At 46.0% G+C, this 23058-nt stretch overlaps 1 protein-coding gene across 1 annotated transcript in view; it reads left to right on the top strand.

Moving 5' to 3' along the window:
- The window catches only part of ACSBG2 (acyl-CoA synthetase bubblegum family member 2), an 88080-nt gene that overhangs the window by 29803 nt on the left and 35219 nt on the right, over nt 1-23058 (top strand). Inside the window, exons 3-6 of the mRNA XM_085638032.1 lie at nt 2373-2488; nt 6450-6706; nt 17342-17430; nt 17992-18112. Coding sequence (XP_085494158.1) covers nt 2373-2488; nt 6450-6706; nt 17342-17430; nt 17992-18112 — 583 coding nt within the window. The remainder of the gene's footprint in view (nt 1-2372; nt 2489-6449; nt 6707-17341; nt 17431-17991; nt 18113-23058) is intronic.

Below are 23058 nucleotides of genomic sequence, written 5' to 3'. Positions count from 1 at the left end.
AGACCGACCACAGACCCCTTCGTTGGCTGATGCAGATGAAGGGGGAGAATCCCAAGTTGCTAAGGTGGTCTATCTCCCTACAGGGAATGGACTTTCAGGTGGAACATCGGCCTGGAGTGGACCACGCCAATGCAGACGGTCTCTCGGTATTTCCGCCTTAGTGATGAGAACTCCCAAGGGGTTGGGTAGCTCTCCCCACTTTCAGCTGGGGGGGGACGCGTGTTAGACCTGTCAGCCCTTTGGGTGGTCCCTCCTCATCATTTATTTTGTCCCACTTTTGCCTCAAACCCTGTTAGTATTTTTCCTTTTTGGGAACCACCAGACTTTTTAGTGTTGATGCAGGGTCAGGGAGCCATTTTCCCTACCCCTGGAACTTCTGTCTGAGGGCCTGAAACACAAAATGGTGGCCACCCATTGTCACCTGAGACATAGCTGGAACCTACTAGTACCTTCCAGAACATTCTAGAACCCTGTGACAGTGTGAGGCAGGTTTAGAATGTTGGGAAGCCAGCTCAGAGTTGGCAGTTGGAGTAGGCAGTTGGCACCTGACTGGAGAGGAGAGAGAACAGAGAAACAGAAGGAGGAAGGAGTAAGGCAGCAGGGGTGGAAACTTGTGCCTGGAGTGGGGTCCAGAAACCCACCCTTGATACTAGTCCCTACTGACCAAGCCCAGCCTAAAGCCCTGTGTGGGATAAAGACCAGAAAATCATCTTAAGGACCTGAACAGCCGAACAGGCCTTAAAGGAGAAGAACAGCAAGTTCCTGACCTGTTTGGTGGAATCCTCCTGGAGACCCGACGTCGAGTAGCCTGGAGACCTGGAGCCCGAGGTGGAGAAGCGGCGCTGACAGAAGGCAGACGTCGTACCCGGGGCCGCTAGAGGTCGAGTGAGGGCACCGACGGAGGTCGTGGAGAGACACCGGAGGTCGAGTAGAAGTCACCTGAGGTCGAGGTGAGGCGTCGACGGGGGAGTGAAGTCCGCCCTCCGGAGTCGCCGGAAGCTGAAGTAAAGCGCGCAGGAGGTCGGGAGTGGAGGTCGCACTCCGGAGTCGCCTGAGGTCGAGGCGAAGCGCGCAGGATGTCGGGAGTGGAGATCGCACTCCAGAGTCGCCGGAACCCGAAGTGGAGCCGACGGAGGTCGGGAGTGGAGGTCGCACTCCGGAGTTGCCCGGAAGCGGGGGAACCGTGACCCTGTGACGCCGGAACACGACATCGAGCCGAGGCCGCCCAGCGACATCCATCCGGAGCCGCCTCACGGCATCGACCCGGCGTCAGGTAAAGCAGATCGACGCAACATCGAACCGAGGCCGGCCAGCGACATCGAATCGGAACCGCCCGACTGCATCGACACGGCGTCAAGTGGAACAGATCGACATGACATCAAACCGGAGCCGCCCAGCGACGTCGACCCGGCGCCGAGCGGAGCCGATCTTCGTGAAAAGGGCAGTAAGTGGTAGAAAGGGCATCTGAGGCCCTGTGGAGCCCTAAAAGACCATTCTTGGGGCTAGAGGGGTGTTAGGACCAACCTGAGAGTGCTAGGGGGTGAACTGAGACTGGTGTAGGGACCTGTGTGAGGGACTGTGTAGTTGGAAGAATCAGAACCTTAGGTTTCCCTCATTCTACCTCAGCTTAGGCCCCAGCCTTGACCACTCTAGGTGGGACATCCCCAGGCCACCCCAGTGACCATAAGCTGTACTTGGGCATGGTAAAATCAATCTACCTCATAAATGTGATCTGATTTGCAATTGTTTGATGGCTATATTATGTATTGAAGGTGTTTTATTTATTGTCTGACCGTATTTATTCCTGCCTTGTATTTATTGTCTGACAGTATTTATTTGCCCTATGTATTTATCGCACCTCTATTTATTCCTTGTGTATTTATGACCTAATCCTATTAATTGCACCTGCAAAGTGTTATTATTTAATTGACCTGCTATTTCTGAAGAAAATCCTTTTGTATTGTATTTGTGTCATACCCCTGCAACCAAGAGAAAAACTAAGATAAACACAAAGATTCTTTCATAAATTTTTACGGTGTAGAGTCGTTTTTGGAACGGATGAACGCATGGTTATTGTGAGGGTGTGACGTACGCTTAACACGGTGCCTGACCCCCGACCGCTCGAGCCAACCTACCCCTTGTGTTGGGAAAAACCGGGTGACTGCTAACCCGGTTGCCCGGGGTTTTCTAACCGGGGCTAACATTTTTAAACTCGTCATAATACAGATTATTTGGTTAAGTAATGTTTTATTTCAAAAATGAAATGTTAGGTCCAGGGATACCATTGATATAGGTTCGTAATTTATTTGTTTATTGTGAAACATTTCAGCATTATTGACTATTTCTCCTTTATTGCTCCCGTTGTCCAATAGTTTTACTGCAGAAGAAAGATGTGAGGCTGGTGAAGCAACACAGAGAGAAGTAATCCTAAACTTACATGAAACTACTTTGCCCCATAAAGAGGAGCCTCAACCAGAAAATAAAACTGGTATGTTTGGTCAAACAGTTTACTGTAAAGTGCATATTGTTTAAGCTTATTGCGTAGTCTGCAGACTTGAAACTGACCACATAATTTTAATTAGAAAACAGGATTGGCAAACATTGAAGATTAATTAAATCCTATGTGAATTGAGACCGGGAAAAAGCGCAGCGAAAACAAATGCATCATTGCTATATAAAATGTAAAAACTCTGTTAACGGAGTCTTCCTCCAAAAAGTGCAATGAAACACATTTATATATTTAAAGAAATTTCCTCTATAGGACACCATCTATCCAGCTTAAATATTCTTGAGAGCAATCATGGAGGCAAAAGAGTTGCTCATGATGTCCTAGTGGGTATTGGTGTGGTGGAAAGCTAATGGTGCCTGTGTTCCAGTTAATGGGTATTAGATTGGACAGTCTTCCCTGTTAATAATCAGCAAGGCATCTCCCACTTCACTTTACCTCTAGGACACTGAAGCTACACATAATTAAGCACACAGTGTTCACAAGTATGTACAAAGTAGATTACTTATCAGAAGTTCCTGAAAGATTGCCAGTGCTGGCATTCCTTCTGTTAATGAACAGACTCAAAATACCAGGGGGCTGCAGGTTTCGAGCAAGAGGACGACTTGCACAATTTTTTATTTTGCAAACAGAAGCGTTAACTAGAAAGTTTTTAGAAGCAATTCTAGGAAAGAAAAAAATAGTTTGACTTGGATCACTTTAGGAATGTCTGTTTTTCTACGCTGTAACATGAAGCATAAACAATGTTTTTTAATGTGATAACTTCTTTCTGTGGTCGTTTGTGGATGCAAGACCAACTGAAAAATCCTGCGGGTTTTAGAGCAATTTTATAGGTTACAGATCCTACAACCCAGACCCTGCCTGGGATTCCACTTCTTTCGACTAGTTCAGTTTCACTTTGCAGTTGGCATTGGTGGTATTCCATCATTTAAAGTAAAAAAAAAATAATACTTTATTCAATTTTTCACACCATAAACAGAGCGGTCATAAACAGAGCTTTCAAATGCATTGCCTTTCAACTGTGTTATTCCATCATTAACACCATGGCCCCTATCTTCTCATTCTCTCAGCTTTATTCCCCTTAAGCGGTTCCAAAAGACACAGATGCAAAAACCACCCTGCAGATGCTGTGATTCCTGGACCATTCAGCATCTTTAAACATAGATATACTCTCTGTCCCATAACACTAGCACTAGAAGCCACTAAATCTTTGCAAGTCCAGAATCTCCTTGACTCATTGCTATCATACCTTCCATGACTGACCATGAACCTCTAACCCCTCCATCTGCACTATGCCTTTATCTACTGACATCTCTATTACTGACCTTGCCTCTTTCTCCACAGATATCTCTACAGTCAGAGGTTGCATAGCCATACTCTTTTCTGCCCTATCATCCATCTCCTTCAACTTCTCTGTATCCTTTCTTCTCGGTTAGACTTATTCTCTCCCAGCTCTCCAGCTAACCTTATTCCAGTCAGCTAACCCATCATCATTTGCTCCTTTCACCCCTTAGACAATTAGCCCTCTAGTCCTCCCCTCCAGATATCTGAACTGTGACGCTGCTTTGAATTACCCTCTCATTAATGGCACCCACCCAAAAACATCAAATTGATTGTCATATAATTTCTTAAATATTTTACTGCTGACTCTTTAACTTCTTCAACTATTGAGCTCAGTTCAAATTTCTGTCTCTAATCTTCCAAGTAGTAGAAGCAGGGGCAGCTCCTACACAACGGCAGAGGAGCGATGCCAGACTGCTCACAGAGCAGAAAAAAAATAAAATGATGATAATCTTGATATTATCATATTATTTTTCTTTGCTAGGGGCTGGGTTAGGGCGCGGCGGGGCTGGGGGTCACAGGAGTGGTCTGCAGAATCAAAGTATGCATGACTGCTTGGCTGGCCATCTCGGGCCGGCCAAACAATCATGCGCACTTTGCATCTTCCCCACCAGGATGTAATGCACAGCCTGGTAGGGAACATGCACCTACTCCCTGTCCCCGTCTGAGCGCCGAACTGCTGTGCTCAGACCAATCACAATGCTGCCTTGCAGCGCTGTGATTGGCTATGGGGAGTCTGGGTGCTTCCTGGTTTGGATCTCGCCAAGAAGAGTGGTAACGCGATAGAGATGGTGGGCATTTTTAAAAGATTTTTTGTTTTGTTTCAAACCCCCCTCACTCACCGCCCCCGTTCCCTGCCAGCCGCCACAGAGTACAAGTTGACTTCATCTCATACCATTCCCAAACCTTTTAGCTGCTACATCCGCTGGAAACCCAAATCTACAATCTGCCAATCTAAACCTTGTCCCTACCATGCAAGAATACACTGTGTCCAGATTGCTGGGACCATTCTGCTGCAGCACATTCCCATCTGAACCAAGAGCTACCTCATCACCACACCTGTTCAAGACCAATCCATACCGCTTTTCCTTTAAACTGAGCTCCTAAATGACTAAAACCACGCACTACACACTTCCCACCCTACTTCCTCCCATACTTCCTAGAATCTTGCATATTGGGTAGCGTCCTATATCTAGAGTTGATTTAGCTGTAACTGTGAGCGAAGCAAAATGGAGTCCGGTCAAAAGGAGGTACATAATCCTACAATCTCTGAAATCTACCTCTGGGGTTTCTTTTTTTTAATTCATGATGGAGTACATGCTTTTAATTTTGGGACTTACCCTAACAAAGTAATTGCTTTCAAACCAACTGACATGTATGTTTGCCTCAATCAATATTCCTTTATTTTGCAATATTTCTATTGCATATAAAGTACATATCTAAAAAAACATTTCCTCTCATATAAAAATATATTTTAAAATAGACTCCGTTTTGAAAATGCATTAATACAGTAAAAGAGAAAGATAAAATGCCCTCACGATAATATATAATATGTACAATATAAAGGTGATAAAAAAAGTAACATTTAACTACTGTCTAAAAGTTGAGAAATTGATCCTTCGCCATAAAGCTGTCCACAAGGAGACTATAGAATAACACACAAATGCATCCCCTAGCATCTGTATAAAATATAGAGCTACCCTACATTGCCTGATATTGTATTTCCGAGCAAGAGGTAGAATAAATCTTTTTCTAGATCTGTAGATGTGTTTGAAGATGAGCCATCACACGGACATAGTATTTGTTCTTCTAGTGTGTACATATAACCCTGATAACCCAACATCAGGGGGATATAATTTAGTCAGAATCATACCAAGATAAAACTATGTCAATTTGGGACATGCGCTAAATAAGAATAATTAACCGCCTGCATAGGAGGAGACCGTTTATAGAGCTTTACTGAGGCTTTCGCCCAGTCTGTGCCCCTTCTGTCCCGAGCGACCTTTAGGCAAACTGCCCCTTTCAGTGTGGCTTTAAAAATCTGGTTACAACTTGGTGGTTCTCAAAAGGTTCGGAGAAGCCCAATGCTCTGTGTTTTTCACATAATGTACCCTTCTAATTTTTCGGACATGATCCAATTTTAGACAATCCCTCAGGATGGTGTGATTTCATTTAACCAACTCCCTTCTCCATATAGAATGCCACAATGTGATTGGTGCTAAAACAAATTATACCAGAAAGAAACAGAGAGCCCATTTGAGTGTGAATGGTATAATTTGAGCAGTTACAAGGGAGGGTAAGTAGCCTTTTATAGAAGGCATCCTCACTGCTCGGGAGAGTGTCTCCTTTTAAGACTGTAGGAGAATTGACTTTGACCACATCCGAAAACATGTTTACGTGCAAAAATGTCATGAAATTCTTCTGTTAATGTACGATTCCAGGCTTTAAATGTTAATGCCCAGTAAATGCAGAGTGATGTTGTCCTACTGCCTTAAAATGAGATGCTGGCATTAGATCAAGAGAAGGACGTAACATTCACCAGTGTAGCAGTTTTGTACTCTTAAATCCACTTATTCTCTTTTTCTTCTTTTAACCTTCTCAGAAGGGGTTGCGACCCGTCTACCAAATGTTGAGAATCGCCTATGGACGACCAGGCGTGATGGCGAAGTGAAGCTTAAGATCGAAGAATCCGGAACTGCCAGTCTGCCCCCAATCACTATTCACCAGTTGTTCCAGGAAGCTGTTAAAAAATATGGTGATTATTTTGCAATTGCTTCAAAAAAGGGTGATCAGTGGAGCAAGCTGACTTATAAGCAGTACTATCAGGAATGCCGAACTGCTGCTAAAGGATTTCTAAAGGTAATGTAAGTTTAGCTACTATATCTCTATGACAATACATTACAGTTGTATAAATTGTAAACCAGGTAGTGTTGACCGGCACATTATCATCCTGCTCCTCCTCCTCCCCAAAGATTTGAGAATTGCCAGTACCTTCTGTATTGATACAAGAAGAGTGATCCATACCTTCTCCCCCCCCCTCCCCACCGGTATTACACCGGCACAAAACTTGGTCATGCACCTGATGTCCACTACTATCCTTATTCTCCGGTTTTTCCATATTTAGCAAGATGCAGAAATTGGCAGCTTCTCTGGTGCTTCGCATAGTTAACAGAACTGTATTTATTTTCCCCTTTCTCCCCTGCTGGAAGTTGTATTGTTTTTATTGGTTTCTCATATTTGATTGTACATTAAAGCAATGATTTCCCTCTGCCTTACATGCCATTTCCAACATAAATCTTATATTAAACTGCACGATAGAAGTTCTCAGCAGCTGATTTAATGGGACTTTACAAGCCTAGGTCTCGGGTTTGTGGACCCAACAATTGTTGGATTTTCTGCTTCCTTCAGAACTTCATTACACCTCATCTCTCCCCCACCCCCCACTCACCCCCCCCCCCCCCCCCCCCCCACAGAGCATCCGGGGTCTGATCACATTACTGAAGACAAAAACCTGGCAAGCCTGATAGTGTTTGGTTAAATTCCACACTTCAGCGGCCAAGAGTATCTCCCGCAGGGCTGCTGGTACCAGTTCATTGTTCCCTGATCTGCTGCTTCAGTACTGAAGATTATGGAAACACCCCTTCCTACAGTTTAGATATTAAGATTCCTTGCCTTCAGCCATTAACACCCCCTTTTCCACTAGGCTGGCACCTTCGTTGTCATGGCAGTCTTAATTTATTATGGAAACCCTTTAAGAATCAATCCTTTGCGATCTGCTCTAGGCCGCATACTTTTCACAAACCTTAAACACAATAACTAAGACCCACATGGATAAACAGTTTGAAGTGATGAAGGAATTTTCCCACTCAGTCTGCACTGATTACCACAGTTATTGGGAAGAGATCTGCTACTCATCTGTCCTCTGCTTCAGTTAAGGATGCTAAACTCTGTGAAAGCAGGTAAAAAGTCTTATCTGAACCCTTTGCTTGCACTTTACATTTAATTTACAGGTAAATGCAGGTAGCAGTTGTAATGGCTGCTTATGATGTACAAAAGTAATAGAATCTAGAAAAATGTACTGAATATTGGCAGTGGAAATTCGATTTCTAGCTTAATAAGGATAGGGAGGCAGACATTGTCAACATCACATTAGTAAAGATCTAGTTTACGTAACAGATATGTTCATCAAAGAGTCCATCTATATGAGCAGATAAGTGTAGTTTTCCATGTCTTCCCTTCACCAAGCTATCCAAGTCAAAGTCAGACTTACAGTTTGATGCCAAAAATGTGCCCCCCCATTTAAAGCATAAGATGCTAGAAAAGAGGCGAATAGATGTTGAAACAGCGAAATCTTTAAATGCTTGGCTTACCACACCCAGAAGTAAGCTTCTTTTCAACCTACCATGGCAATAATGGGCTCCTTTCCAGGTAGCTATCCAAGAGAAAAGCGAAAACTATCCATTCAAATCTATAGATTTCTAGCCAAGCAGAAATTATTAATTTCCTTATCTAAGGTCATTGTAGAATTTTATAGAAAGTCAGCCTGACTCCACAAAGTCTTTCAAAAAGTCAGCTGACTTTCCCTTGGTGTGCGAGAAGCCACTGGCAAGCTTCAGTTGAGATGTGGAGTGACTAAGAATCACAACCTTCTGCAAACAGTATATATTTATATAGTGAAACACGTTTCAGTATCCGGTGAATCTAAGTCTTCTCAAAGACAGTGTAAACTATGATTATATCAGACATTGATCAGAGACTGATGCCCACAAAGCCAAAGAGTAAAGAGGTCTTCGAACAGCTCCAGTAAGCTGGAGGACAAAGAACGACCACCAAATAGCAGCAATAAAACTGTATGGCAGTCTGAACCAAATGGAGCAAAAACAAGGAAAGTCATGGCCGAGTGGACGAACTATGCAGGAGACTAGAACTCATACATCTTTGAGCTGTTGCAGGGTACAAAACCGTGATTGCAGTGTGATTGAATATGCTGTGCTCATGTTGGCCCACAAGTGAAATTCCACACTAGAAACTTGCCAGCACTGCAGTGATTAGAAAGCTAGTCTATTTGTAACAGAAGCCACGGTCTTGTCCTCCAAAGTTTCCAGGTGTTTTGCTGCATACATTTGATCATTGTATTATTCCAGTGAGTAATGCGGTAATTAACGTATTTGGGTCTCCAGAGTGTAAGTTTTCTCAAGCTGACTTTGATGTTTGCAAACAGTGAAGTTGTATGGATTTTTGAACCCAACATAACTTGTGTCATGAACGTATGTGGTAGTTGCAACAGTTTGGCTCACTAGGGCGTGGACAGCAGTTGAAACAAGTTTGAATGGTTTAATTCGTAATGTTTTCAAACATTTATGGTAAGTGCAAAAATGTGCATGCACCTGCTCTGCAACTTCTGTTTAAGGATTGGCTAGTGTTCGCAAACATTTACACATAGTTTCAGAAGTGGTGAAGAAAGATTCTGTTGATGGAGAACTAGGATTACAAGCAATATTACGTTTTTCTTCCTTTTCCCCTATGTAATAATTGTGTTACAAAACTGTGGAGGAGCAGCAGACCCTAGCAAGACAGTATTGCTTCGACCATGCTGCTGTCCCACTCCACGAAGCATCCTACAGTGGGGCCTGTTGTACCGTCAATCCTATGCAAATTCCTTAGTGCCCTTTCCTCTTTTAGGTCCTTCGCAATAGCGTGTCCTGAGTATTCTGAGATGATTCGCCATGCCATACTTGTTCATTCATACGATGTGAGGGGTAAATTTAGGATTATCCAGTATTGGGGTATCTTTCATAGATTCACATGCCTGAATCATTCCCCGTCGCCGAGGCGGGAGTCTCGGTAGATAAAGTAGTGCCAAAAAATAATTAGTAGTAGTAGTAGTAGTAGTAGGCCCAAAGAGAAAAGGCCCTAAGGCCTATATCTTAGAAGCCTATCTACCTTGCTATGTAAAATAACCCAAGAATTGGTAGCAACCAATCAGACATCAGCACCCTTCTAGAACCCTCTCAGCAGAGCCAGCTCTCCTCAGATTTTCACCGCACGTCGTGTGGAAGGGAGTCTCCCTGAGTGCCTACTCAGTTTCTTCTTTTCTTCAGTCATGTCTGACAAAAAAGCTTTGTTTAGACCCTGCAGGACCTGTGATAAGAAGAGGGTCCATGTAGACGACCAGCATGAGGAGTGTATTTATTGTCTACATCCTAAGCATGTTGCTAAGGACTGTAGAATTTGCCGGACTTTCCCTCCTAAGATCTTAAGGGACAGAGAGGCAAGAGTTTTGTTATGGTTGAAATCTTCCTCGGCTGAGGAGGATGACAAGGCCTCGACATCTAGCAAGAGAGCTAGATCAATTGATAGTTCTTCCAGTGAAGGGAGAAAACATCATAAGGCCTCTCATGTAACTTCTGACCATTCACAGAAGTCACAAGACTCTGACAGATCCAAGAAGTCTTCAACTACAAAAACCGTGAGTAAATCTCAGGTTAAGACTTTGTCAGTGGGATCATCTTATACTATCTCTGTGACTTCTGCGGCTCCTCTGTCGACGGCTACAGTCTCCACTACTTCGATATCGTCACCTATCATGTCTCCTAGGGCGTCTAAGACTCCGTCGACAATTGCGTCGACGTCGAGCTTAAAGGAAGTTCTGTCAGCATCGTCGATGACAACATCGACGACAACCCCGTCGACGACAACCCCGTCGACGACAACCCCGTCGACGGCGAAGACCCCGTCGACGGCGAAGACCCCGTCGACGGCGAAGACCCCGTCGACGACAATGACAATCCCGTCGACGATGACTCTCCCGTCGACGACAATGACAATCCCGTCGACGCCTCAAAAGACAACAGGTCCGTCTATGAGGGGAAGCCCGTCGACGAGAGGTTTCCTTAAAGCGATTCCAACTACCCAGGTTACGCCTATTGCGTACACGCATATTCAGCTAAGGACTTTTCATAAACAGGATTACAGCAATATTTCTCCTTTGCTGCCTTCGCATATCCTGGACTCGTATACAGAAGGGGATGATTATGAAGAGGAGGATGATGAGGGTCCTTTCGGGATAGCTAGGCACCCCTCGGAGTTGCATATTAAGTGTCAGGAGATGGATGAGGAGGATGACTACCATGAGCATGCTTACCAGGAAGGCCTTGCTGCACCAGTTTACAGGCATCCCTCAAGGGATTGGGATCGTAGAGAATCAAGTCATCTCCCGCCTACACTGATTCAGGACCTTCAGGCCATGCTGGCGGATTACCGCCAACGCTTTCCTCCACAACAACCTCTTCCTAATATACAACCGACGGAAGAGTCGCACACGGACATGCCAAATTCGCCGATTCACCCTGCTGGTTCGGGTACACAATCGCACCATGATACCATTTCCACTGATGAGGAAGATATCGAAGAGGGTGAAGTACCGGATAAAGACACCAATCTGGATCCTTGGGATGATTACATTATTCCCATGCCTTCTCCACCTATTCCACAACCATCGGATTCGCCTCCAGAGGATATAGGTGGCTTTCACAATTTAATGCAGCGTGCAGCAGTCAGGTTTCAATTACCAGTCACTGTGGAGCATACGGATTGTTTCCTCCATGACTTTAAGGAGGAGCAAAGGAAAATTACCAGAGCAATTCCCATCATCGATTTTATTTGGAATGAGGGGTTAAAAATTATGAAAACACCTGCTTCTGTACCTGCGGTCCTCCCTCGTATTGATAAGAAATATCGTGCTCCTCCAGAGACGCCCTCCTGTCTCATCGGTCATCCCCGACCAGATTCCGTTATATCACAGGCTGCTCAACAAAAGTCCAAAAATCCGGCTATGCCGATATCGACGCCGCCGGATAGAGAAGGGCGAAGATTGGATCTGATCGGCAAGAAGTTCTCTACGATGGCGGCAACTTCTATCAAGGCTGCAAATGTGGAAATTTAGCTCGCAAACTGAACATTATCTGCGCCATCTTGCCCCTCCCCAGCACCACGCACAAGCGAACGCACGGCTGCCATTTTAGGCACCCCACTCTCTCCCCGCTCACTCTCGACCGCCAGCGCTTTCCCCTGGCGCTGCAAGCATCCCCCGCGCGCTGGCCACCCCCGCTCTCTCATACAGACCATAAACCCTCTCCTTCTGCGCGACCCTGCTACGGAACCACTTCCAACCGACAACCCATACATGGTCATGCCTCTCCTTTGATAACCCCCTTCCTCTGCGCCCCATTGTCTGAACTGGTCCCAGGCCATCACCTAGCCCTGCGGATGCAGTTTATTGCCCCTACTGTAAGGGAAACACCCCACATCAAAGGGATTACAGTAGATCAAAACCCCTACCCTCTGAGACCCGGCCGGCTGCACACACCCCCGGGAATTAGCGGAATTCCCTGCTGCGCGATAGCCATCTCCCACTGCGGGTAGGGTGGGAACTTCTACTGTATCTATGTGTGGGATCGGATCTGAGCCGGGGCTTCAGGGGATGTTCTTTCAGGCATCAAGGGAATCTCAAGAATATACTATGTGTAATAAAGCAATAAACCAGTGTATAAGAGACCAGGTCTCAGAGATGCAGTTAGAGCACCTCGTGACGATACCTTGCTGTCTGATCTGATGTGTTCTGCTCCGACGGAATAAAACTTTGTTTCCTGCCTTCCAGTCTCCGGCGCCTGCCTCTTTTATTGGTAAATTATCGAGTGGTATGAGAGGCGATTACCGCCGGGCAAATACTTGAAAGATTATCGACTGAAACTGCCGCTACCATTTAACACAAACTCCTTGGCCATTCTTGGTCGCTATGACCGCCAGATGTGGTCAGAATTCTCTGAATTTATAGACCTCATTCCTGAGGATCGTCAACAAGAGGCAAGGAAAATACTTCAAGAGGGAGAACGAGCCGCATCAGAGATCATAGACTGTGCTCTTGATATTGCAAATACCAACTTTAGGCAGCTTGCAGGGGCAGCAGTTCTTAGGCGTCAAGGATGGCTTAAAGCAACATCTTTTAGGCCAGAGGTTCAAGCCAAGATCATTGATATGGCCTATGATGGAGAATCCTTGTTTGGGAAACATATAGACGAGGCCCTCCTAGCAATCAAGACTGATACGGATACAGCTAAGTCACTAGCTGCTCTCCAATACAAATGGGGATCTTTCCGTGGTGCAAGAGGTCGAGGCTTTGTTTCAAGGGGAAATTATCAAAGTCAGCAAAATAGACAATATCAGTCTCAATATAGACAGCCTTATGGACGATCATCTTACAGGCAATCTTCCTCGAATAGTTTCTCTCGTCAGGGAGGAAGAAGGCGATCGAACAATCAGGGTCGCGACGCCAACAAGAAGCAATGAGTTACGCTGGACGCCAGTCATCCCTCCTTCCCTCCCAGTAGGAGCAAAGATAACCGCTTTTGCTCACAATTGGGAGGAGATCACCTCGGATCGTTGGGTCATCGACTTAGTCAGAAACGGTCACACCCTGGAGTTCTCAAAACAACCCCCTACTGCCCCGCCCAGGGGTCCCCCTCCCCCTCGTCTTCACTCATTGTTCAAAGAAGCTTTAATAATGCTCCGCAAGAACGCAATAGAGAAAGTTCCTTCGCCCCAGAAGGGAACCGGGTTCTATTCTCGATTTTTCCTCATAAAGAAAAAGTCAGGGGAGTGGCGCCCGATTCTGGATCTCCGCAAGCTCAACAAATTTCTAAAGAAGCAGAGTGTTCGGATGGTTACACTGGCCGAAGTGTTGAGCTGCCTAAACAAGGGGGATTTTATGGCTTCTCTGGACATGGAGGACGCGTACTTCCACATTCCTATCCTTCCCAAGCATCGCAAGTACCTGCGATTTGTAGTGGCTGGCGTCCACTATCAGTTCAAAGTCCTTCCGTTCGGACTGAAATCTGCTCCAAGAATTTTTACAAAGTGTCTTGCACCAGTAGCAGCGACTCTAAGGTCACAGGGAATACAGGTATTTCCGTACCTGGACGACTGGCTGCTCAAAGGCCCTTCGAAGCAGACTACCGTAGAGGCAGTTTCAGCATGCCTAAGTCTATTCTCAAACTTAGGCCTCACTCTCAACAACAGCAAATCTCAACTGCTCCCTCTACAGAGAATTCAGTTTCTGGGAGCAATGCTGGACACCAAACAATGCAAGGCATTCTTGTCAGAGGAACGTCAACTTCATTTACAAAAGCTAGCACTTTCAATCGCAAGAAGAAAGTCAGTTTCTGTCCGGAGGTTTGCGTCTCTGCTGGGGATGTGTTCTTCAACTATAAATCTTGTACCTTTAGCAAGGCTCCGAATGAGACCTCTGCAGGAACAGTTGCATCTACAATGGAAACAGGCCTTGGGGTCGTTCAACGACTCCATCAGGATAACACCTCACATGAGAGTCTCTCTGCATTGGTGGTCACGGATGGAAAACCTGACTTTGGGCCTTTCTTTTCTAACATTTCCTCCAGAATTCGTGGTAACAACAGACGCCTCCATGGAGGGGTGGGGAGGACATCTCCAAGATCTACAGATTCAGGGACGATGGTCCCAGGAATACCGCCAACAACATATCAACAGACTGGAGCTTCGCGCCATTTTTCTCACTCTGCAGGCGTTCCTCCCGAGGATTGCAGGGGCCTCAGTGCTGGTCCGAACGGACAACACTACCAGCATGTATTACGTCAACAAACAGGGAGGAACGAGGTCACTGTCCCTTTCGCAGGAAGCTCAGGAACTATGGGAATGGCTTACAACACACAAGATATCCTTACGAGCAGAGCACGTCAGGGGCCTTCACAACACGTTGGCCGACAACCTAAGCAGATCCCTGGCAGGCTGTCACGAATGGGAGATAGAGCAGAAGCAACTAGACGAAATTTTTCAGTCATGGGGCAAACCGGCACTGGATTTGTTTGCTACAAGGGAAAACAAGAAATGCCGCTATTACGCAAGCAGATTCCCTCAACAGGGATCAAGAGGAAATGCCCTGTCCATGAGATGGTCAGGGCTTTGTGCGTACGTTTTTCCCCCGATACCACTAATTGCGAAAGTGATCCGCAAAGTGAAGATGGAACATTGCCGCCTCATCCTGATTGCACCCCGTTGGCCAAGGCAATATTGGTTCCAGGAGCTGCTTCTTCTAGCTCACAGCTCCATCCGTCTAATACCAACAATGACGATGTTGACAAGGGAAAGGGGTCAAATACTCCATCCAGATCCACAGTCGCTGCACTTGCACGCATGGCTCCTGATTTCCTAGAATACAAAGATCTAACCATTTCACAGGAATGCCGTGAGATTCTATCTAAGTCACGCGCACAAAGTACTTTAAAAACTTATCGTTTGAAGTGGAAACGATTTTGTCATTGGTGCGAGGGGAAGGATGTCCATCCTTTACAAGCTCCAGTAGAGCAAATCCTTCCTTATTTGTTATCCCTAGCCAAATCGGGACTTGCATTTTCATCAATTAAAGTTCATCTTGCGGCTCTATCAAGATTCAGGAAGAGTACCTCTAAATCTTCGCTCTGTTCCTCTTCATTAATAAAACAATTTATGAAGGGGCTATTCCGCGTTTTTCCACCAATTCGTGCATCTCCTCCAGAGTGGGAGTTGAACACAGTTCTAGCTCAATTGATGAAAAGGCCTTTTGAACCTATTCACAAGGCTGAGCTAAAATTTTTAACATGGAAGGTAGCTATTCTTTTGGCTCTTACATCGGCTCGAAGAGTCAGTGAGATTCAAGCGTTCACCATCTCAGAACCCTTTTTGCAGTTCTCCAAAGACTTTGTTACTCTCAGGACAAATCCACGATTCATCCCTAAAGTTCCGACTCAGTTCCACTTAAATGAGCCAGTGAAACTAAAGGTTTTCTTCCCAAATCCAGCCACTCCAGCTGAGCGAGCGTTGCATTCACTGGATATAAAACGCTGTCTGAAATTTTACTTGCAAAGGACGAAGGACATCAGGCGGTCCAATCAATTGCTTGTAGCTTATGGTCAAGCTACACTTGGGTCTGCTGTGACTAAAGCGACTATAGCCAGATGGTTGGCTTCTACAATTCATTTTTGTCATGATAAAGCCAATAAACCATTACAAAGAAAGGTCAAGGCGCATTCTACTAGAACTATGGCAGCATCTACTGCATTGTTCGCAGGAGTATCCTTGGAGAATATTTGTCGTGCTGCAACGTGGAGGAATGTTCACACATTCACGAAGCACTACTGTCTGCAATCTACTCTGCAGGAGGATACAGCGGTAGGACAAGCCGTCCTTCAGCATCTGTTAAACTAAGGTCAGATATTTATATATGTTTCTTCAATTTACTGTTTATAATTGCTATATTTTAAGCTACATTGTCTTTTCTTTATGTAAGCTAGATGTTTGAATTTTAACAGAAAACATCTTATGCCTTCTACTTATCAAGTTGCGGGCGTAATTGGGAGTGTATCAGCAATAGTCTCCCACCATCCGCAAACGACTGTATGCTTGGCATACTGCTTGCTACTCTGATTCAGGCATGTGAATCTATGAAAGATACCCCAATACTGGATAAGAAAACAAGTTACTTACCTGTAACTACAGTTATCCAGTATTGGTATCTTTCATAGATTCACATGCACCCACCCTCCTCCCCGCAGAGTCAGTTCTCTATGTTTGGGATATAAGCTTCCCACTCGTGCTAGGAAAATCTGAGGAGAGCTGGCTCTGCTGAGAGGGTTCTAGAAGGGTGCTGATGTCTGATTGGTTGCTACCAATTCTTGGGTTATTTTACATAACAAGGTAGATAGGCTTCTAAGATATAGGCCTTAGGGCCTTTTCTCTTTGGGCCTACTACTACTACTACTAATTATTTTTTGGCACTACTTTTTTATCTACGGAGACTCCCGCCTCGGCGACGGGGAATGATTCAGGCATGTGAATCTATGAAAGATACCAATACTGGATAACTGTAGTTACAGGTAAGTAACTTGTTTTCTTATCCATTTTCCCTGGTTGAATTGGTGAGCAGGACCAGAGTACTGGTACGTCCCCTGTGGCCTAAAGCCAAAGGGGACATTCCAGGACTTATTTCGAAGTCATCAGATCAGCCAGGGAAAATGTACAGTGTAGTGATTCGCCTCCCTCCAATCGGTAATTAGATACCCCAGTGCCAGTCGCCAGAAAAAATTGGACGCATAAATGTAGCTGGGTCTATATGTGTGAAAGGTTAGGAGTATAATTACAGCCTGCACATGTGTGCTGCAATTCAAAACCTAGTAAGTTCTGCTCCTACCAAATACCATGGAGCCTAAGGAAATTCACTGATGTGGCGTGGGCGGGGCTTCCTGCACTTGGGCTGATGTTGATCATATTTCTTTTAAATCTACTGTGATTTATTTACTCCTTATAAAAATATTCTTATGAGGTTGATCTGTAATTAGCAGACAGATGTCTTAGAAAGTATCTATGTTATTGGATAGCTTCTCAACCCCTCGCGATTAATCTAACGTACGGTGTTTTTGTTTACAGCTGGGGCTGGAGCGTTACCATGGAGTCGGTATTCTGGGATTTAACTCTGCAGAGTGGTTCATTGCTGATATTGGATCCATCCTAGCAGGGTAAGACAGCTCTTTCCGCAGGTATCTAATTAGTGTGGGTGTTGTAATATTTCATGCTCTGCATGGCTTCAATCCACCATATCGTATTAAAGAACATCTAGTTACAATGGTAAATGCCACACTGTGACCACATTTTAACAGGGGTTTGTGTCTTACGAATTCTTTCATTATAATTTAATGCAGCCGTTTTAACCAAAGGACTTGACCTAAAGCATTTTTGGTGCAATCATTATAAAGAGATCTAAATTGAAATCATGCACTTGGCTATGATCTACAGATCTCTTCAATAAGAGTTTTTAGCAAATACTTGAGTCAGAATTGCTGCATGGTGTTGATACTTTAGAAATAAATCAAAACTTAATTAATCTGCCAGAAGGCACTTAACTGACCCAGCTATTGCACCAGCTTTAAACTGCGATGCTCATTTAATTACAGTCACTGTTTTAACAGTTTCACATAAAGTGGACAATGATGGCTGTTGAATTGTCATCCCGTTGTGTTTTTTTAAATCTCCCCTGACTTCTGTAAGGATTTCAGTTCATGTGTCTTTTTTTTATACAGTGGTTTTGCAGTTGGAATCTATACCACCAATTCGCCTGAAGCTTGCCAGTATGTAGCAGAGAACTGTGAAGCTAACATCTTGGTGGTAGAGAATCACAAACAGCTACAGAAAATCTTACAGGTAAATAGGAATTCATGTAACTTTTAAATATACTCGACTAACCTCCAGTAACACTAATGGACTGGAAATGGGACTCGACGGGGAGCGTTCCTTTAGCTGGCTCATCTTTTGGGAAGCATCAAACTGCTTAACAATGGCTCAGCGTGCCGCTGTCACACCTAGATATCTTGCAGGGTCTAATACAGCAATTGATGCATAGTGCAAGGTGGTAGATTATGGGAACCTTTGCTTCACATCGTGCTCCATTCATGTAAACAATGCATTTCTTAAGACCTTGTTGCGCTACAGAGCCAGTGCATCAAACTTAAATGTGTTTAAGAATAGCAGGTTAACAGCATTGTTTATTGCCCGAGTTCTGAGTGGTGGATGGTATGAGAAATGCCAACACACTACACTTCAACACTGCATAGGGATAATAAAGCAGGATCTTTCCTTATGAAAGGTCAAGCCCATGCACACACAAGACACCCGCCAAACAGTAACAAACCTCCCACACGGTCTTCTCACATCATTCCCACCATTAAAGCCACCAGACAAAAAAGCCTCTGACACCAACACCTACAAATCAGATGAGAGCCCCTTCACAATGCTCGACCAGTTTATGTGTATACCTTCAGTGAGATGTCTCACGCTAGATTACAGCAAGTCATTCACACAATGCTTGACTAACCATAGGTCCATAGTGTAGGTCGCCACCTGATAAAGACCTGACTCACCCCCATCAGTTTTTCAAAACTCATGAACCTCACAGTTTTTTTTCAATTACAAGACCAGACCAACATGTTCCACCAAGAAGTCCATCTGGGCCTGACATCGTTTTAACTCCATTGCCCTCATAGGAAGTTCTGCTTTATAGTTTCTTGAACCAGTGACCAGAGTGTAGGCAGATAATGAAGGAAGCCAATATCTTCCTCAAAACGAAATTGTGTGTAGTGCTTCGAGATGGCATGGGCATATCTTCTTTATCTTGCAATCTCAGGCCTTCAGTATTTCTTCAGCTAATGTGCCTTTATCCATAAGTACTCTGTTGGACCTAGCTTACCCAAGCCCACATATGGTAGCCTGGCACAGTAGTGGTCTACAGCTCAAGGCGTTGGCTAAGTACTTACAAGTCTTACCCACAGTAACACAGTGATGAACCACTAAAATAAAGACACAACACCTCTGTTTGGAAAAATACCGTTACCTTTTATAAAAATAATATACTTTCTTGTTCTTGTTTAGAATAAAAGCCGTGTATAATTAATTTATACAGTTCTCATAGATTTCAAATCACATTCAATACTTTTCCCGGTCAATATATGAGATTCAAAGGTACATTACATTTGTGATAAGTGGCTGTCTATGATACAATACACTACTCCACTATGAGGTTACAGATAGGAGATTGCACTCTACAGTTTCAATATGTTATTTAACCACTCTTAAGCAGGTACATTACCCCTCAGCTCTTAGCCTTCTTCTCAACTCAACAGACCTCTACCACAGGGGTGGATCTTCTCAGCATAAACCCCCAGCCATGTGGCTAAAAGAAGACAAAGCAGAATCAACAAGGTTCCCCCCTGGTCAATTCACAGGCTGCACCTTACTGGTGGAGGTTCTACTTCCTCAATTAATAACAGGCTATAAGGGTTTTTACTAGTGAGCCTTGTAATTTTCCCTGCACACCGCTCTCCCCCTCTTATCTAGTTAGGAGATAGATTTTAAGTGGTCTGGGCAGTTCTGTAACTCAGTTCCTCGTATATAGTTCTGGCGGCTTTCAAGTCAATTGCCTTGTTTTGAAATCCCCCGCTTTGATGTCTTTAGACACCCGATGCTTCCGCCTCCCGCTCCCTCTCTACCCGGCTTACTTTTAGGCTCTGGTCAATGCAGCTGGTGTTGCCCGGGTCACGCGGTGCCAGGGAAGTCTTCCCGCAGATGTCGAGGCGTGTCAGAGAAGCCTACCTCAGACCGAGGCGCTTCACAGAGGTGACCGATGCGGCGCTTCTGCCTCTTCGATGTTACCGCTGGCTGGAGCTTTGCCTTGACGCACCTCCGATGACGCGACCGGCCTCTCCTGACTCCGCCTAGCGCCCGCCTCTTTCGACGCGCTGGGTCCTTCTTGCCGGTTCCGGCTCTGCGCACCTCGTCCGATGCGACGGCGTTCCTCACCACCTCGCAGGCGATCAGCTGGGCTCTGCTTCGCTTCCCGCCTCTTCCGGCGCCTCAACGGAGCTCTTCAAATGACGAGGCAAGACAGATGGGCTCTCCCTCTTCCGATGCCCTCACGTCAGGAAATGCTCTCGGCGGCAGCGTCGCTTCCAGGTAGGGACGACAGCTGGTTCTGCCGCTTTCACCCACAGGGGAGGGTGTTGAACTGGGGCGCTGCAGTCACGCGTATCTTTGTCTGTTACCCCCTGAATCTAGGGTCAGTTAGCTTGGGCTGGGTCTCAATTGTACTCTATACTCACGACCTTCAGGATGGGTCGAACAGATCCCTGGTAGCCACACTTCAGGGATGTCAGTCCTTAACAGACTCGTCGCAGAGTCTCTGATAACTTGAAGATGATTGCTGAAACAGTGGGGTTTGGTCAGCCAAGGTGGGGGCACTTCCCAGTAAAGCGACAGCCGGCCCCGCAGGTCGATCTTGTCACAACTGGTGCACAATCCTCCTCCTCCAGTCGCCTCTCTCCACACTGGACATTCCAAGAAATGCACAAAATGGCTGCTGGTCACTGGCCTTTTATAGGGTGGCCTGGGACCTGCAGAAGTCACTGGTTGCTTCTAGAAAATTCCCTATGTTAGCCTATGGCCTGTTTTCCAGTAGTGTCCGTTATGGCAGTTGGTGGCCACCATTTTAGGTTTCTGGATGTCCCTAGATTTTCAAGGGGCCTGACTAGGCCTCACAGGTTATGAGGGAAAAATGGCGTCATCGCCAAGGAGCACCTAGCCCCCTGACAGCATTGAAAACTCCTGATGGACACATGTAAAAATAAAAATAGAAACCCTGGGAGGCTAAGGGGGAAAACAAAAAATAAATCATGGTGGTTAGTCTTCCCAGAAGCAGACAGGTCTAACACGCGTCCCCCCCAGCTGAAAGTGGGGAGAACTACCCAACCCCTTGGGAGTCCTCATCACTAAGGCGGAAATACCTGGATAGACCGTCTGCGTTGGCATGGTCCGCCCCAGGTCGGTGTTCCACCCTGAAGTCCATTCCCTGTAGGGAGATGGACCACCTTAGCAACTTGGGATTCTCCCCCTTCATTTGCATCAGCCAACGAAGGGGGCGATGGTCAGTCTGAACTAGGAAGTGCGAACCAAACAGGTATGGTCGCAGCTTCTTCAGAGCCCAAACCACCGCAAAGGCTTCTCGCTCAATTGTACTCCACCTCCTTTCCCTGGGGAGTAGTCTCCTGGACAGGAAGACCACGGGTTGATCCAGGCCCTCATCATTTAGCTGCGATAACACTGCCCCAATGCCATGTTCTGACGCATCTGTTTGGACAATGAATTCTCTAGCAAAATCAGGGGCCTTGAGAATGGGAGCGGAACACAATGCTTGTTTCAAGGTCATGAAGGCTCGCTGGCAAGCCTCCGTCCAGACTACCCGTCGGGGTTGCTTCTGGGAAGTAAGCTCCGTGAGGGGGGCCACGATAGTGCCATACCCCTTCACGAAGCGACGGTAGTATCCAGTGAGGCCCAGGAAGGCTCGGACCTCTGTTTGAGTCTTGGGGGGGCTCCCAGGCGATGATAGCCTCAATCTTTGCCTGGAGGGGCTGCACCGTCCCTCTGCCCACCAAGTGACCTAAGTACACCACCGACCCCTGTCCGATCTGACACTTGCTGGCCTTGATTGTCAATCCAGCCTGTTGCAGGGCATGCAGAACAGCTTGCAGATGCTGCAAATGGTCCTCCCAGCTGCTACTGAAGACAGCAACGTCGTCCAGGTATGCAGCAGAAAAAGCTTCCATTCCAGAAAGGACCCTGTTCACCAACCGCTGAAAAGTGGCAGGGGCATTCTTGAGCCCAAAGGGCATCACCCGAAATTGGTAGTGTCCCTCAGGTGTAGAGAAGGCTGACCTTTCCTTCGCCTCCTCGGTAAGGGAAATCTGCCAGTACCCTGAAGTTAGGTCAAAGGTACTTAAGTATTGAGCAGCTCCCAGCCGGTCAATCAGCTCATCCGCCCGTGGGATAGGATGTGCATCAGTTTTGGTCACTGAGTTCAAGCCTCGGTAGTCCACACAGAATCTCAATTCAGGTGTGGTGCCTGGTGGGGCAGCTTTTGGTACCAAAACCACCGGGCTAGACCAAGGGCTTCCAGAAGGTTCAATCACTCCCAGCTCCAGCATCTTGGCGACTTCACTCTTGATGCTGGCCTTTACCTTGTCCGACAGCCGGTAGATTTTAGACTTCACAGGTGGGCTGTCTCCTGTGTCCACGTCATGGGTACACAGGTGGGTCCTACCCGGGACAAGGGAGAACAGAGAAGAAAATTGCTCCAGGATCTGGCGGCAATCACTCCGCTGTTCAGGAGTTAGGGATGGCGAGAGAATAACTCCCTCCACCGACCCATCCTTTTCTTGGGACGAGAGAAGATCAGGGAGAGGTTCACTTTCTTCTTCCTCTGCTCCATCGGTTACCATCATTAAGACAACCTCGGGCCTCTCATGATGTGGCTTGAGGCGATTGGCATGCAGCACCCTGTGGGGCTGCCTCGGGGTCTTAAGATCCACCAAATAGGTGGACTTCCCCTTTTTCTCCAAAACCTCAAAGGGGCCTGTCCAACGGTCCTGGAGGGCGTTTAGCTCTCCAGGTTCCATCACCCACACTTTCTGTCCAGGCTCCAGTTCCACTGGGTGAGCGTTGTGGTCATACCACTCTTTCATAACTGCTTGGCTGGCCTCCAAGTTGTCTGAAGCTTGCTTCCACAACTTAGCCATTTGGCTCCGGAAGGCCAGCATGTAACT

The sequence above is a fragment of the Triturus cristatus genome, chromosome 12 (genome assembly GCF_964204655.1).
Source record: "Triturus cristatus chromosome 12, aTriCri1.1, whole genome shotgun sequence".
Lineage (NCBI taxonomy): Eukaryota > Metazoa > Chordata > Amphibia > Caudata > Salamandridae > Triturus > Triturus cristatus.
This window is presented reverse-complemented; position numbering and strand designations above follow the sequence as displayed.